This window comes from Lolium rigidum, unplaced genomic scaffold (assembly GCF_022539505.1).
Source record: "Lolium rigidum isolate FL_2022 unplaced genomic scaffold, APGP_CSIRO_Lrig_0.1 contig_3342_1, whole genome shotgun sequence".
Lineage (NCBI taxonomy): Eukaryota > Viridiplantae > Streptophyta > Magnoliopsida > Poales > Poaceae > Lolium > Lolium rigidum.
In genome coordinates this window covers 9,851-22,097 of record NW_025900233.1, presented here as the reverse complement: position 1 = coordinate 22,097, position 12,247 = coordinate 9,851, and the positions used below count along the sequence as shown (strand labels likewise).

Here is a 12,247-nt window from a genome sequence, read left to right as displayed (position 1 = left end):
CACGCATCTGAGCCAAAATATAAGTACTTGCTTGAAATTCTGAAACAATCCGGTTAATCAGCACTCTCGGAGGAGGGGAGTTGCTCAATTCGAGCCAGCCAACACGCATCTGAGCCAAAAGATGAGGTCCTCCTCTGTTTCCGTGACTAAATCCACCTGCAACAACATCAAGAACAATATATAACGCTATGATGGCCAGATCCCAATCCAATCAAGGCAAGCACGCACTCCACAAGAAATAGGGAGAGAATGACAAGGGAGAAAAAAGACAGGCCTTCCTGCTCGTGGATGGTACTACCGCTGCTTGTGTTCTTCATGGGTTTCTTCTTCGTCCCCGTGAGAAGCACACCCATAAGCAAAGTGATGCGCGAGGGTGCTCCACAGCCGCTGTCGTGGTCACCGCTCTTTGTGGCGGTCTCCTACAAAGCATCATCTGCTGCCAAAAGACGAGAAGCAAATCAGGGCAGATAGGGGCGGTTGTGGTGCCCCTCTTCCCATCGCACGAAGCGGGCAAATGAGGTCGAGGGTGCTTACCCCGTAAGGTCCCGGAGAGGGCAAGGGAATTTGACACCGTGAGGAGGGGAGAGGCGGCATGAGATGATGGGGAGGAGGGAGGCCTCGCCACGTTACTCCCGGTGCTCGCCGTCCTCGCATACCTCCCCCTCGCCTTCAAGGTTGTGCACCCACGCGCCATCTCCGGCTTCTTCCTGCCTGGCTCACCGATTTCAAGCTTTTCCTCCTCGCCGCCTGCTAGACCCTTCCGCTACCCGCCTTCGTCGACGTCTCCTTCGGCTGTACGCTTTGCATAACTACCTCGACCCAGCGGTGGAGTGAACGACTCGGCCTCGTTCCGCCGCGAGAGAGCCCCGTAGGAGAAGGCACAAGAGGGCGCCGACGGCAAGCTGGGAGAGGATGGAAAATGAGAGGGCGGGCATGGGGGGTGCGGCGGCTAGGGTTTCCATGGGGGGCTTTGTCTTAGGATGCGCCATCGCAAACGAACGGTTCGGATCATCACGGAGCTCGTTCTCAGATTGAACGGATGATAATTCTTAGATGCGTCGGCACAGTAAAAGGAGGTCTTTTGCGCTGCGGACCAGGTCCTTTATCGTGCGAGACTGGGTCTTTCATGCGTGAGAGGGATACGCACTTGCTTGTTCTCAATGTTACAGTGCCACAAGACAGAGAAGATTGCCCTGCTGCTGGCCCCTACGACGCGTTGCTTTAACCGATCAGAGAAAATCCAAAATCAACTGATGCGTCGTGTGGGTAGCCTCCAACTATTCTATAACGTTGGATCACAAAATTGCACAGCTGGAATTTCAGCCATGGAGCTACCAATATTTTTTCTGGACTACGCTTTCCAGGATTTTAATTCCAGGTATTGTTCGCTGCATTCCTTAATCTACTAGGGTTATGAAGAAAATTTCTCGGTGTGTTATGTTCTCATTATGCAAGTTGACGCGTACTATAGCTCTCTGCCCCGGCCGCACATAGTTGTGATATCTATTGCCGGTAGCTACCGTTCCGCATCGTCCACCTTGCCGGCTCACCTCTGAATGCCATTCTGAACTATCAGAGCATCTTGGCCGTGTTCTCCAAACCGTCCGTCAAAGTAATTTAGGACGTGCCGGACGTTTGATCTCCCTAGCCGCGCATCCTAAAGGATGTTTTCATCTGGTGCCTCGAGCATATCCCTGCTATAAAGTGGACGCTGCGTGGACGTCGGATAGAATGAAAACCCATGTCGCACATGGTGGACCAGCATCGTCAACGACGCAGAGGCATGCACGCGGTGTTTAACCCGTCGCCTACCTCGGGTCAAGCGGCATAATGGTTGTGCAGCTTTACCAGCGAGCGAGGAGTCGCGTCGCACATGGCCGTGTGGGCATCCGCGCCAGAGTTAACACGCCTTTCCAGCGACTCCAAACCATTCACGTCGCTCCTTCCCACACTCAAGCCATGTCGAGCAGCCGATATAGCATCCTCGCCGCCAACAGACGATTTGGCGGTGTCAGCCTCACTGTCGCCTAGGCATGGGCGTTGTACGATGCGCGCTAACCTGTGCCGCCAGACATGCGCCTGCCGAGCAGTGGGGTCTAGAAGATTGTCGTCAAAGGGATGGGCGTCCCGCCTGCACCCGCGCCGGGGACTGACCGGTGGTTCGACGAGATCAGGGTTCAGCGGCGCCACCTGAGCCCAAAGGAGCGCGCAGATCCCACCTAGGCCGCCAGCGAAAACGACGGCTGGTGGGTCTTCTTCGTACGCGTCGCGAAGAAGAAGCTAGACCAATATATGTGATTATGTGGTCTTGGTTTTCCCGGCTCCTCTAATGATGAGTCGAGTTGCTACTAGAAAAATGGTCTTTAGTCCCGGTTCACAACGGGCTTTAGTCCCGGTTGCTAAAGGGTTGACCGGGACTAAAGGGTTGAGACTAAAGGCTCCCCCTTTAGTCTCGGTTGCTTACAAACTGGGACTGAAGGTCCACATCCACGTGGGTTCCGTGCCTCGGGACGAAAATGTCTCCAGGTGAATTTTTCTAATTTTATTTTTTCTAATTTTCCACTCCATTTTTTCTATTTTTTCAGAATTTTTTTATTTCAGTTATTTGCATAGTTTAGTCTCTATCTCTAACTACACTTATCTCTACTCAAATTACTTACTCGTGGTCAAACTTCCCGCTCGGTCACCCATCCTCCCACTACTCTATCACTAGCACGCTTAACTTTCGAGTTCCATCCCGTCCCGCATCCAAGTGCTTCGCGCGCATGTATGTGATACTAGTATCATATCAATCCTATTAACATGTTGGTCGATGTCATATTTCTTTATTGTTTGAATTTCAAATAATTCTTTTAATAAACAAAAGTAATGATGTAATAATAATCTTGAATAAACAAATAAACATTAACTTTTTAATTTGTATTATTTTTAATTTTTTAAATATTTTTTTACCAAACCTAAAACCTAAAAATTTGAAAATCTAAAAATTGGGTAAAAGTAATAGTAATCTTTATGCAGGATGCAATTATTAATTTTATTTTTTAAAAAAATCCGTAATTTATAGCAAAAACTAAAATTTTCCTGCTTTCGTATTTTCATTTGGAATTTTGAGAATCTAAAATTTGGCTAATCGGGTAACTTTTTCCCACGATGATTTTGATATATTATACGTTTTTTTCTGACGTCGTATGCAAAAGTTAATGCGGTTTTACCATTTTTCAAACCTTTTTTTTTTGCAAAAAAGTGAAAATTCGAATTTCTTAATTTCACCGAATAGTAGGTTGCATAACATACAAGAATCTAAAAACATTTTATTTTTTGTGTTTTCTATCATTTTATTTTGTATTTTACAAAGCAAAAAAAGGCGATCCACGAGGTGTGTGTGTGTGGGGGGGGGGGGGGTGAAGGGTGCGTGGGGAATAAAAAACCAGAAAAACCTACCATTAGTCCCGGTTGGTGTCCCCAACCGGGACTAAAGAGGCTTGCACCGGCCGGCAGCCCACTGTAGCCATTTAGTCCCGGTTGGTGAGCATTAGTCTCGGTTCACCAACAGAACCGAGACTAAAGACCACATTAGTCCCGGGTCAAAGTATTTGGGGACTAATGGGTTGGGATGGAAGGCCTCTTTTCTACTAGTGTGCAATTACCCTTAAAAAAACTAAAATTTGACAAATAACTAGAGTGTTTTATTTCCAGGGGAACTAACTAGAGTACATATCTCGCCCATTTTTTGTTGTACCTAGCAATGGTCCATTTATAGCTATTTCATTGTTGAAGGCATTGTTAGGAGATTACTTGGACTTTCTCCGGTGGTCAAAACCCGTGATCCGATTTTGTGGCTAGATCAGACGATGATGACACTTGCACCGTTGCTTTTAATCTCGAGACATTGCTGATGAAGAACCTATTTAATAGTGTGTGTGTGTGTGTTACCAGTGGTGGTGGTTGTTCTATGCTGCGAGTCGCTGATTAGTTTGGCGCAATGTCTTTTTCTTTTCTTTGTACTTTTTTTTTCTTATTCGGAATATGTGCATCATGCATCCTTGATGTCTAGAGTAGTTATTGCACTATATTGTCGTGGAGGCAAGGTTTAATTGATATTCTGACTGCGCATCGTGCATCCTTGATATTCTTTGAACTGACTGATGATATATATCAAATTATTAATACAAGTTATGAAGTGTACTTATATAGTTACATAGTTGTTTGCAAAAGTAAAAAAATAGTACATGATTACAACAATTCAAATGTGGAAGTGGGACAGTTCCACACCTCATGAAATTAACAAGGAAGTACGGAAATCAAATATCTTATTCGTGCCCGTGCAGCAGTACGTACGTCCGCTAATGGGTTGGGCAAGTGAAATCGGACGGGCACGACTTGCCGCAGTGGTTCAGGAGGAGGGTGATGTCCGCACGCACGTTGAGGTGGACGATGCCAAGGACGTTGGCCTTGACGGCGGTGCAGAGGCAGACGGCGGCGTCGAGGTCGACCAGCCCCTTCAGCAGCGGGCAGCACTCGTTGTACGTCGGAACGCCGACCTTGAGGCCGAGCAGCCCACCGAGCACGTTAGCGCACACCCTCAGCTTGAGGGCGTCGATGGGGCACTGCCCACCGCCATGGCCATGCCCTCCTCCTCCATGGTACGGTGGCGTCGGCACCACGACCGGTGGCTGGCAATATGGTCCGCAGCCGTGCACCGCGACGGCAGAGAGGAGGCTCATGGCAATGAAGAGCGCAACCTTGGATGCCATCGTGATCGTGTGTATATATGAGTTGCTTCTTCTTTTGCTTGGGTAGTGGTGCAATGGGGATGCAGGAGAGGCTGAAGGGTGTTGTATTTATAGCCCGGTGAGATCGAGCTGTTTGGCGTAGGAGCTTACGTATACGTGCATGATCATATGCGACCATGTGTGATTCGATCGGTTCCAAGACTGCTTTGCATGATGCCAGTTGTTTTAGAGAGATGGGACAAGAATTTGGCATGGGGGCATTGGCATGGACTCGTGCTTTTGTTTTGTTAATTTTGGCGATAGGGCAACAAGTTGAGCAATTCCACCCGTGCATGTTCTTGCATGTTACGCAACAGTGCAATGACCTTATCATCTTCCATATACACAACATATTTTAGAGTGAAAGGACAAGAGTATATAAGCAAGTTGAGCAAGCATGTAGTAGCAATAGTTAACCGTCCAGTGTGAGCGCTTGGACCCAATTAGCAGTACGCGGCGCAGATAAATTAAAAAATATGGGCGTGCATAACCAGCGGAAGCTAAGCCAATATCGAGGGTTACGTTACCACCATTCATATATTGGTGCATGGTTTTTCGCCCTAGTTTTCCTCATAAACCAGGTATTGTATTGTTTGTATGGTGTTTGGATCCAATTTTCTTATAATGGGTCACTCTCTTCTATCTAATCCGACGGTGGATACGACCGTCTTTACCTTAGAAAATATATGTTGGTGCATGAAGCTTGTGTGTGAGCTGAGATCCATACTCGAGTCACTGCCGCAGTTCACCATTGTTGTGAAGTTTCCGAGTGCCACACTCAAAAATGGCAGCTTACTACAATTTGCTCGGCGTCTACATATTTGTGATGTCAAAGAGAAGAGACACTTGGAGAACAAAGCATATGCCAAGTGTTAGACACAACGCTTGAAGAACATAACACTAGGAAAAAATGTGCCAAAATTGGCTGTTTCACGGTGTTAGCTAGTATCCCCGAGTGTTTGAGAACTCAAAGAGCAAGCCCCGCTCGCCATATGCTTCGTTGAAGGATTTTCAGGGCATGCCATGTCTTACCGACCCTTTCTCACGTCCTATCATTCAAAAACCATGTCTCTTATTCCCGTAATGTCTACTCCTATTTTTACTTCGAAAGTGGTGATCTCATGTTATTTTTCTCTCTCTTTGTTTTAGGATAGGTCATATGAACATGAGAAACTCAAAAGAGACTAAGTTCTTACAAGAATCGGTTCAGTGGCCTTGATGTGGGAGCTTCACATTATAATTATAAGATCTTCATCTGGTATAGTCATGTTTGTGAAGCAGGTGTCACTTCATATTTGTGTACTGGCATTTCCCCTATTTACACCATGCTTATATAGCCATAGAACCTCATGCAAGTAGGGGCGGTTACCGATCCTTGATACGTAGCTTCAGGCGGTATCTTGTTCGGTGGACACCACCATGTCTACCCCTAGATTTTCCTTCAAAATGGTGATCTCATGTGAATTTTCTCTTTTTTCATACTAGGATAGGTCAAATGAATATAAAAAATAAAAAATACGTCATGTTCTTACAAGAGTTGGCTTAGTAACCTAGACGTGCGAGTTTCACACTAAAGTTAAGATTCTTCCTCTGGGATAGTCATGTTTGTGAAGTAAGTGTCACTTTCACTAGTAGGGAAAGGCTCATTAGTGGCACCAAAAACTCTATTCTGTGGCGTATGGGTAGTGCTCCACAGAATCTACGCCACTAAAATGGTAATTCAGTTGCGCATCAGCCCATGCGCCACAGAATATCATGTTTCTGTAGCGCACCTTTATCCGTGCGCAACAGAAACATGATATTTTGTGGCGCGTGGGGTTGTGGTGCGCCACAGAATACATTTTAGGTCCGCCACAGAATATGTGACATCTATACACGCTTTTGTACTGCCGGTTGTACAAATACATGTTTAAATTTTGTGTCCGCTGGTGGTATCATCGTATCTCCGGGGCTCCATTATTTGGTGAGCCGGCGTTATATAGCACCGACGGACCTCTTTTTTAGCGCGCTGGCGATAACTCGGGGCCTATAAGTGTTTCCCTAGTAGTGTACATTGCGGATCAACCGATAATTGTTGTTCATATCATCTCTATGCAATCTTCAAGCTACTCGGGTGTATTCGCCGGCGACTGATGAGATCATCCCGGAAGTCGCTACTTAGTTTCAGCGGTGAAGATTTCCCTGCTTTGAGCTTGGTGATGCATCCAAGAAATATGCAACTCAATCCTCTACCTGCTATGCCTCTACCAACTCGATTGTTGGTTGAGCTGCTGGCCCTTCGGTTGGTGAGGCTATTTGAGATTCGAATACGAGGTATTTCCATTGTGTTGCCAATGGCAGACATAGAAATAAACGTATTCGTTCTCTTGTTCAGGATGAGGGTACGATCGAGGGCCATGAACAGCTGTAGTCGTATATTACGAGCTATTATAAGGGACTTTTTGGTGCTCCCGAGGAAGGTAATTTCTCGTTTGATGAGACTAGAACGGATGACATTCCTCAAGTCCAAGCGGAGAATAATTTTCTCACTTCTCCTTACACTAAGGAGGAAGTAAGAAAAGCTATCTTCCAAATGGAGCATAATAAAGCGCCTCGTCGTGAGGGCTTTCCAGCTAAATTTTATCAGAATTTCTGGGATGTCATCAAGTTTGACCTGCTAGCTCTTTTCGAGGATCTTCATGCTGGACAGTTGGAGTTGTTTAGGCTCAACTTTAGTGAAATTATCTTATTGCCGAAGGTTAATGTAGCAGAAAGGATACAACAATACCGTCATATTTGCCTTCTTAACGTCAGCTTTAAAATATTCACTAAAGTGGCCACGATCCGGCTCAACACGGTGGCTAATCATGTGATCAGGCCTTCGCAAACTGCTTTTATGCAAGGACGAAACATTCTCGATGGGGTGGTAGTCCTCCATGAAATTTTTCATGAATTGCATAGGAAGAATTAGAATGGAGCGATTTTAAAGATTGATTTTGAAAAAGCCTATGATAAAGTTAAGTGGTCTTTCTTGCAACAAACTCTCAGAATGAAAGGTTTCTCTGATGAGTTATGTGTGTTGATCAATAGTTTCATCTCGGGTGGGAGTGTTTCCATTAAAGTCAATGATGATGTGGGCAAATACTTTCAAACCAAGAAGGAGCTAAGACAGGGTGATCCATTATCACCGGTGCTATTTAATATAGTGGCGGATATGCTCGCTGTCATGATTGAACATGCAAAGTCAGAGGACCAGATTGAAGGGGTCATTCTTCATCTTGTTGATGGATGATTGTCTATTCTTCAATATGCCGATGACACAATCCTTTTTATGAAACATGACATCGATAAGGCTGGAAATCTGAAGTTAATTCTTTCAGTATTTGAGCAGCTTTTGGGTCTAAAAATTAATTTCCATAAAAGTGAGTTGTTTTGTTTTGGTGAGGCCCAAGACAATGTTGCAGAATATGCTGAGCTTTTCGGCTGTGGGCAAGGCCAATTTCCGATTAGGTACTTGGGTATCTCGATTCAATATCGGAGACTAACCAATGCTGAATGAAAAATTATCGAGGAAAGACTTCAAATTAGATTAAGCAGTTGGAAAGGCAAATTACTATCCTTGGGAGGAAGATAGTTCTCATAAACGCGGTACTAAGTAACATGGTACTATATATGATATCTTTCTTCCAACTTCCTAGAGGAGCCTTAAAACGATTGGATTATTTTTGATCTAGATTCTTCTGGCAGGGGGATAGTGAGAAGCGGAAATATCCATTGGCTAAGTGGAGTGTGCTTTGCCGCCCCAAAGACCATGGAGAACTTGGCATCCAAGATCTCCAGGTCAAGAACAGAGCCTTACTTGGTAAATGGCTCTCTAAGCTACTTACCGTGGAGGGAGTTTGGCAAACACTCCTCAAGAGGAAGTATATTGGCTCAAAGGCTTTATGATTCTTTGGAAACCAGGAAATTCGCATTTTATGGGCATGCCTTATGGATACAAAGAAGTATTTCTTTCCATATGGATCTGTCTCTATTAAGGATGGGTCGGAAATTCGTTTCTGGAAGGATAAATGACTTGGTAATGCCACACTCCGAGAACAATACCCGACATTGTACAATATTGTGCGACACAAAATTGATACTATCGCTAAGGTGTTGGAAACTTTCCCACCGAATGTGACGTTTAGAAGAAGTCTCATCGGACCTAGACAAACCTCCTGGAATGAATTGCTACATCATCTTGAGATAGTTCAATTGACGCAGGGCTCAGATGAGTTTCGATGGAACCTCACTGGAAATGGTTCATTCTCGGTGGCCTCCATGTACAATGCTTTGATTCAGCCTGATATTCCAGTCGATAATAATTCGAAAATTTGGAAGATGAAGATACCGCTCAAAACGACAGTTTTTGCATGGTATCTTCATCGTGGGGTCATCCTCACTAAAGATAATCTTGCCAAACGCAACTGGCATGGAAGTAAAAAAGTATGTCTTCTGTCACCAAGACGAGACTATTAAATACTTGTTCTTTCAGTGTAAGTTTGCTAGGTCTATATGGTCAGTTGTCCAAATAGGGTCTACCGTATACCTACCGCGTAGTGTTGCCAATATATTTGGTAATTGGCTCAGTGGTGTGGCTGTTACGTTTAAGCGTCTTTATTAGGATGGGAGCGATTGCCATTATTTGGTCGCTCTGGCTATGTAGAAATGATAAGATTTTCAATAATATTTCTTTCTCTCTTATGCAGGTCATATATACCGGTGCACAACTATGCTTCGCTCATGGGTGCCACTTCAGCGGATGGAGCATCGAGACCTCTTTACGAAGGTGTCTTCACGGTTGGAGGATACAGAGAGGGATATTTTTTTCCAACATGGGAGGCAGCCTGATCTCCGCCTGGATCCACCTAGCTAGTTTTGTTTATCGAGTTCTTTAGATTCTTGTCGTCGAATTTATTGGTGTTTGTAACAGATATTTGTACGAGATATTTGTACGGCTGTGTGTATCCTAGCTATGCAGAGGATGGGTCTATTGCTTAAAGTAATGAAGTGTCCATTTTCGAAGAAAAAAAGTGTTCTCGACAGACCCTAGCAGGCTCCAATTGTGTCTGCTTAGACAGTTTGTTCTTCTAGGCTCAAGGTGTAGACACGCAAGGTAGAAGGTTGCTTTTCCACTTATGTTTCTAAGGTCCTTTTTGTAAAGTGTGAGGCTCTGTTAGAGTTGGTCTTTCTTTTACGGCCCTCTCTGTATTTGTAACGTCTCCGGTGTTAAATGAATATTGTTTCTGGGCCCTTCGGGACTCTTGTTAAAAAAAAGTAGAAGAGAGCAAGTAGAACGAAACGGGCGACAAATTTGTTCACGGGCGCCGAACGGGAGGCTGAATCATTGTCTTCCCGACCGTCACCATGACACCATGCATGATTCCATCGACTAATTAATCGCTTGTTTCTAGTGAGCACCCAGTGGGTCATAAACTCGTAATGTCATGCATGGATGTATGCTGGAAGACCAAGTTATTTGTTCGCATCTGAAATATTCTCAAGCAACTTGGAGTACCGATGTGCACTCATGCATGATTTGAGATATCGATCTTTTGCATTTTATTCAGAGATAATCGTCCACAGAGAAAAAGGAGTGTTGGGCTCTCAGGCTATCTAGAAATCACAATTTTTCGTGGCATGCATATAGCTGAAGCTCCCTGCTGCATGCAGTGCATAGTTTCGTCGGATTCACCGGCTCATTGCATGATCGATAATGTTCTTTTACTTTCGATAATTGTCTATAAGTGATTTTAGTTGAAGAAAGTCGAGAAAGACTTATAAACCCGAGTAACTTTTTTACACAATTTTTTTTTCACACTTTTAACGCTAGAAACTTTAAATGGTAACAACAATTGTAGGGTCAAAGTTTGGCAAGTCGAGGAGGACCTATAAAGTCGAGCAACTTGAGGTCAAAGTTTGACAATTTTCGATAATATTAAATTTAGGGTCAAAGTTTGGCTCAAAGTCAAGGAGGAGTTATAAACCCGGGTAACTTTTTTACACGGTCTTTTTTTACATTGATAAGGCTAGAAACAAAAAATGGTAACAACAATTTTGCATCAATTTTTTGATAAATGTAATTTTTTTAGAAAAAAACGGAGACCTTGTTAATGTCTAAATTATCGTCCCCTCGCAAAAGCACAAGCCTAAACCATCATGTATTTGTGAATTGAGGTCAGGTTGATTAGTGGTAAGGATAGAGAATTTCGGCCAAATTTTTTTATAGGGTCACATATTTCAGAAAGGATGAACAATTGTATTCATATCAATATTCGCTTTGAAAATATGAAAGCGGATGTGGGAAGGGCACTATCCAATCCGTTTCCAGCCCTCGTCACATGCATATGACGCATGCCGCACCGCCATCAAGATGAAAAGAAAATGACGTGTATCAGACACGGCATGCATCGCCAAGAAGTGTCAAACAATCGGCGAATATAATCGCCGTAAGAGATTGGCTTCAAAATGGCATCCTTTTGTGAATGGTGGAGGGGGCCGAAGGTCAAGTCTCATGAAATTACCTCTTTATTGATTCAAATAATTCAAATATCAGGTATGATTTTTTGAAACAAAGAACATAACACACATGCCAAATCGCCGGTATACAAGAAACAAATAAAAGTAGGGAACAGAAGCAAACGAAATCTCTCGACCTCTAGATAGCACGTAGTAGTGCATGCACTACTGCTTGTAGCTGATTTGCTAGTGGATGCACTGGAAGTCTTCCGGGCATATCTTTCCGCAGTTGTTGAGGATGAGGCTAAGGTCGATGGGGAGGTTGAGGTGGATTCCGAGAACGTTGGCCTTGATGGCGGTGCAGAGGCAGACGGCGGCGTCCAGGTCGACGAGCCCGTCGAGGAGCGAGCAGCAGGGCTCGGTGGGGGGCACGCCGATCTTGGCCTTCACCAGGCCCAGCACGTTGGCGCACACGTGCAGCTTGAGCGCGTTCTGGGGGCACGAGCCATGGCGGGGCACCGGAACCGGCGCCGGTGGCGGAGGGCAGTAGGTGGCGCTGGCTACGGCCACCAAAGCGAGGAGGAGAAGGGCTCTCGGTGCCATTGCCATCGATATTGGTCGAGCAAGTGCTAACGATTACTTGTGTTCTTGTACTGGTGGTGTGCTTGAGTGTTCTGATGCGCCAGTGTGTCTGCATGGAGCGTCGTATTTGTAGTGAGGCCTTGGACCTCGGCAGATGAAATTCTGCAAGTCCGTGAAGGCAGCATGTGATTTTCCGAGCTGGCGTTTGTCTAGTACTATGGTTCATTTGCGTGATAGTGTTTTCCTTCGATTTGAATATGCATGCATCCGTAAATGCATGGTTTGTCTGGTTGAAACTGAACCGCGTGATAGCTGGACATTAGTTAGTTTATAGTCTACTTGTATATATTAGATTTCTTTGGTTACTCATACATTGGAACATTTTTGCTTCGGTAATCCTTCCTTCCTTCAAACTT

General features: G+C 44.8%; 2 protein-coding genes across 2 annotated transcripts; both read right to left on the bottom strand.

The window, feature by feature from the left end:
* Positions 1-4,343: 4,343 nt before the first annotated feature.
* LOC124681075 (cortical cell-delineating protein-like) lies at positions 4,344-4,754 on the bottom strand. Its single transcript, XM_047216046.1, has one exon. The coding sequence runs from the start codon at positions 4,752-4,754 to the stop codon at positions 4,344-4,346; it is 411 nt and encodes a 136-aa protein (XP_047072002.1).
* A 6,741-nt stretch (positions 4,755-11,495) lies between these two features.
* Positions 11,496-11,858, bottom strand: LOC124681073 (cortical cell-delineating protein-like). Its single transcript, XM_047216044.1, has one exon. The coding sequence runs from the start codon at positions 11,856-11,858 to the stop codon at positions 11,496-11,498; it is 363 nt and encodes a 120-aa protein (XP_047072000.1).
* Positions 11,859-12,247: the final 389 nt, after the last annotated feature.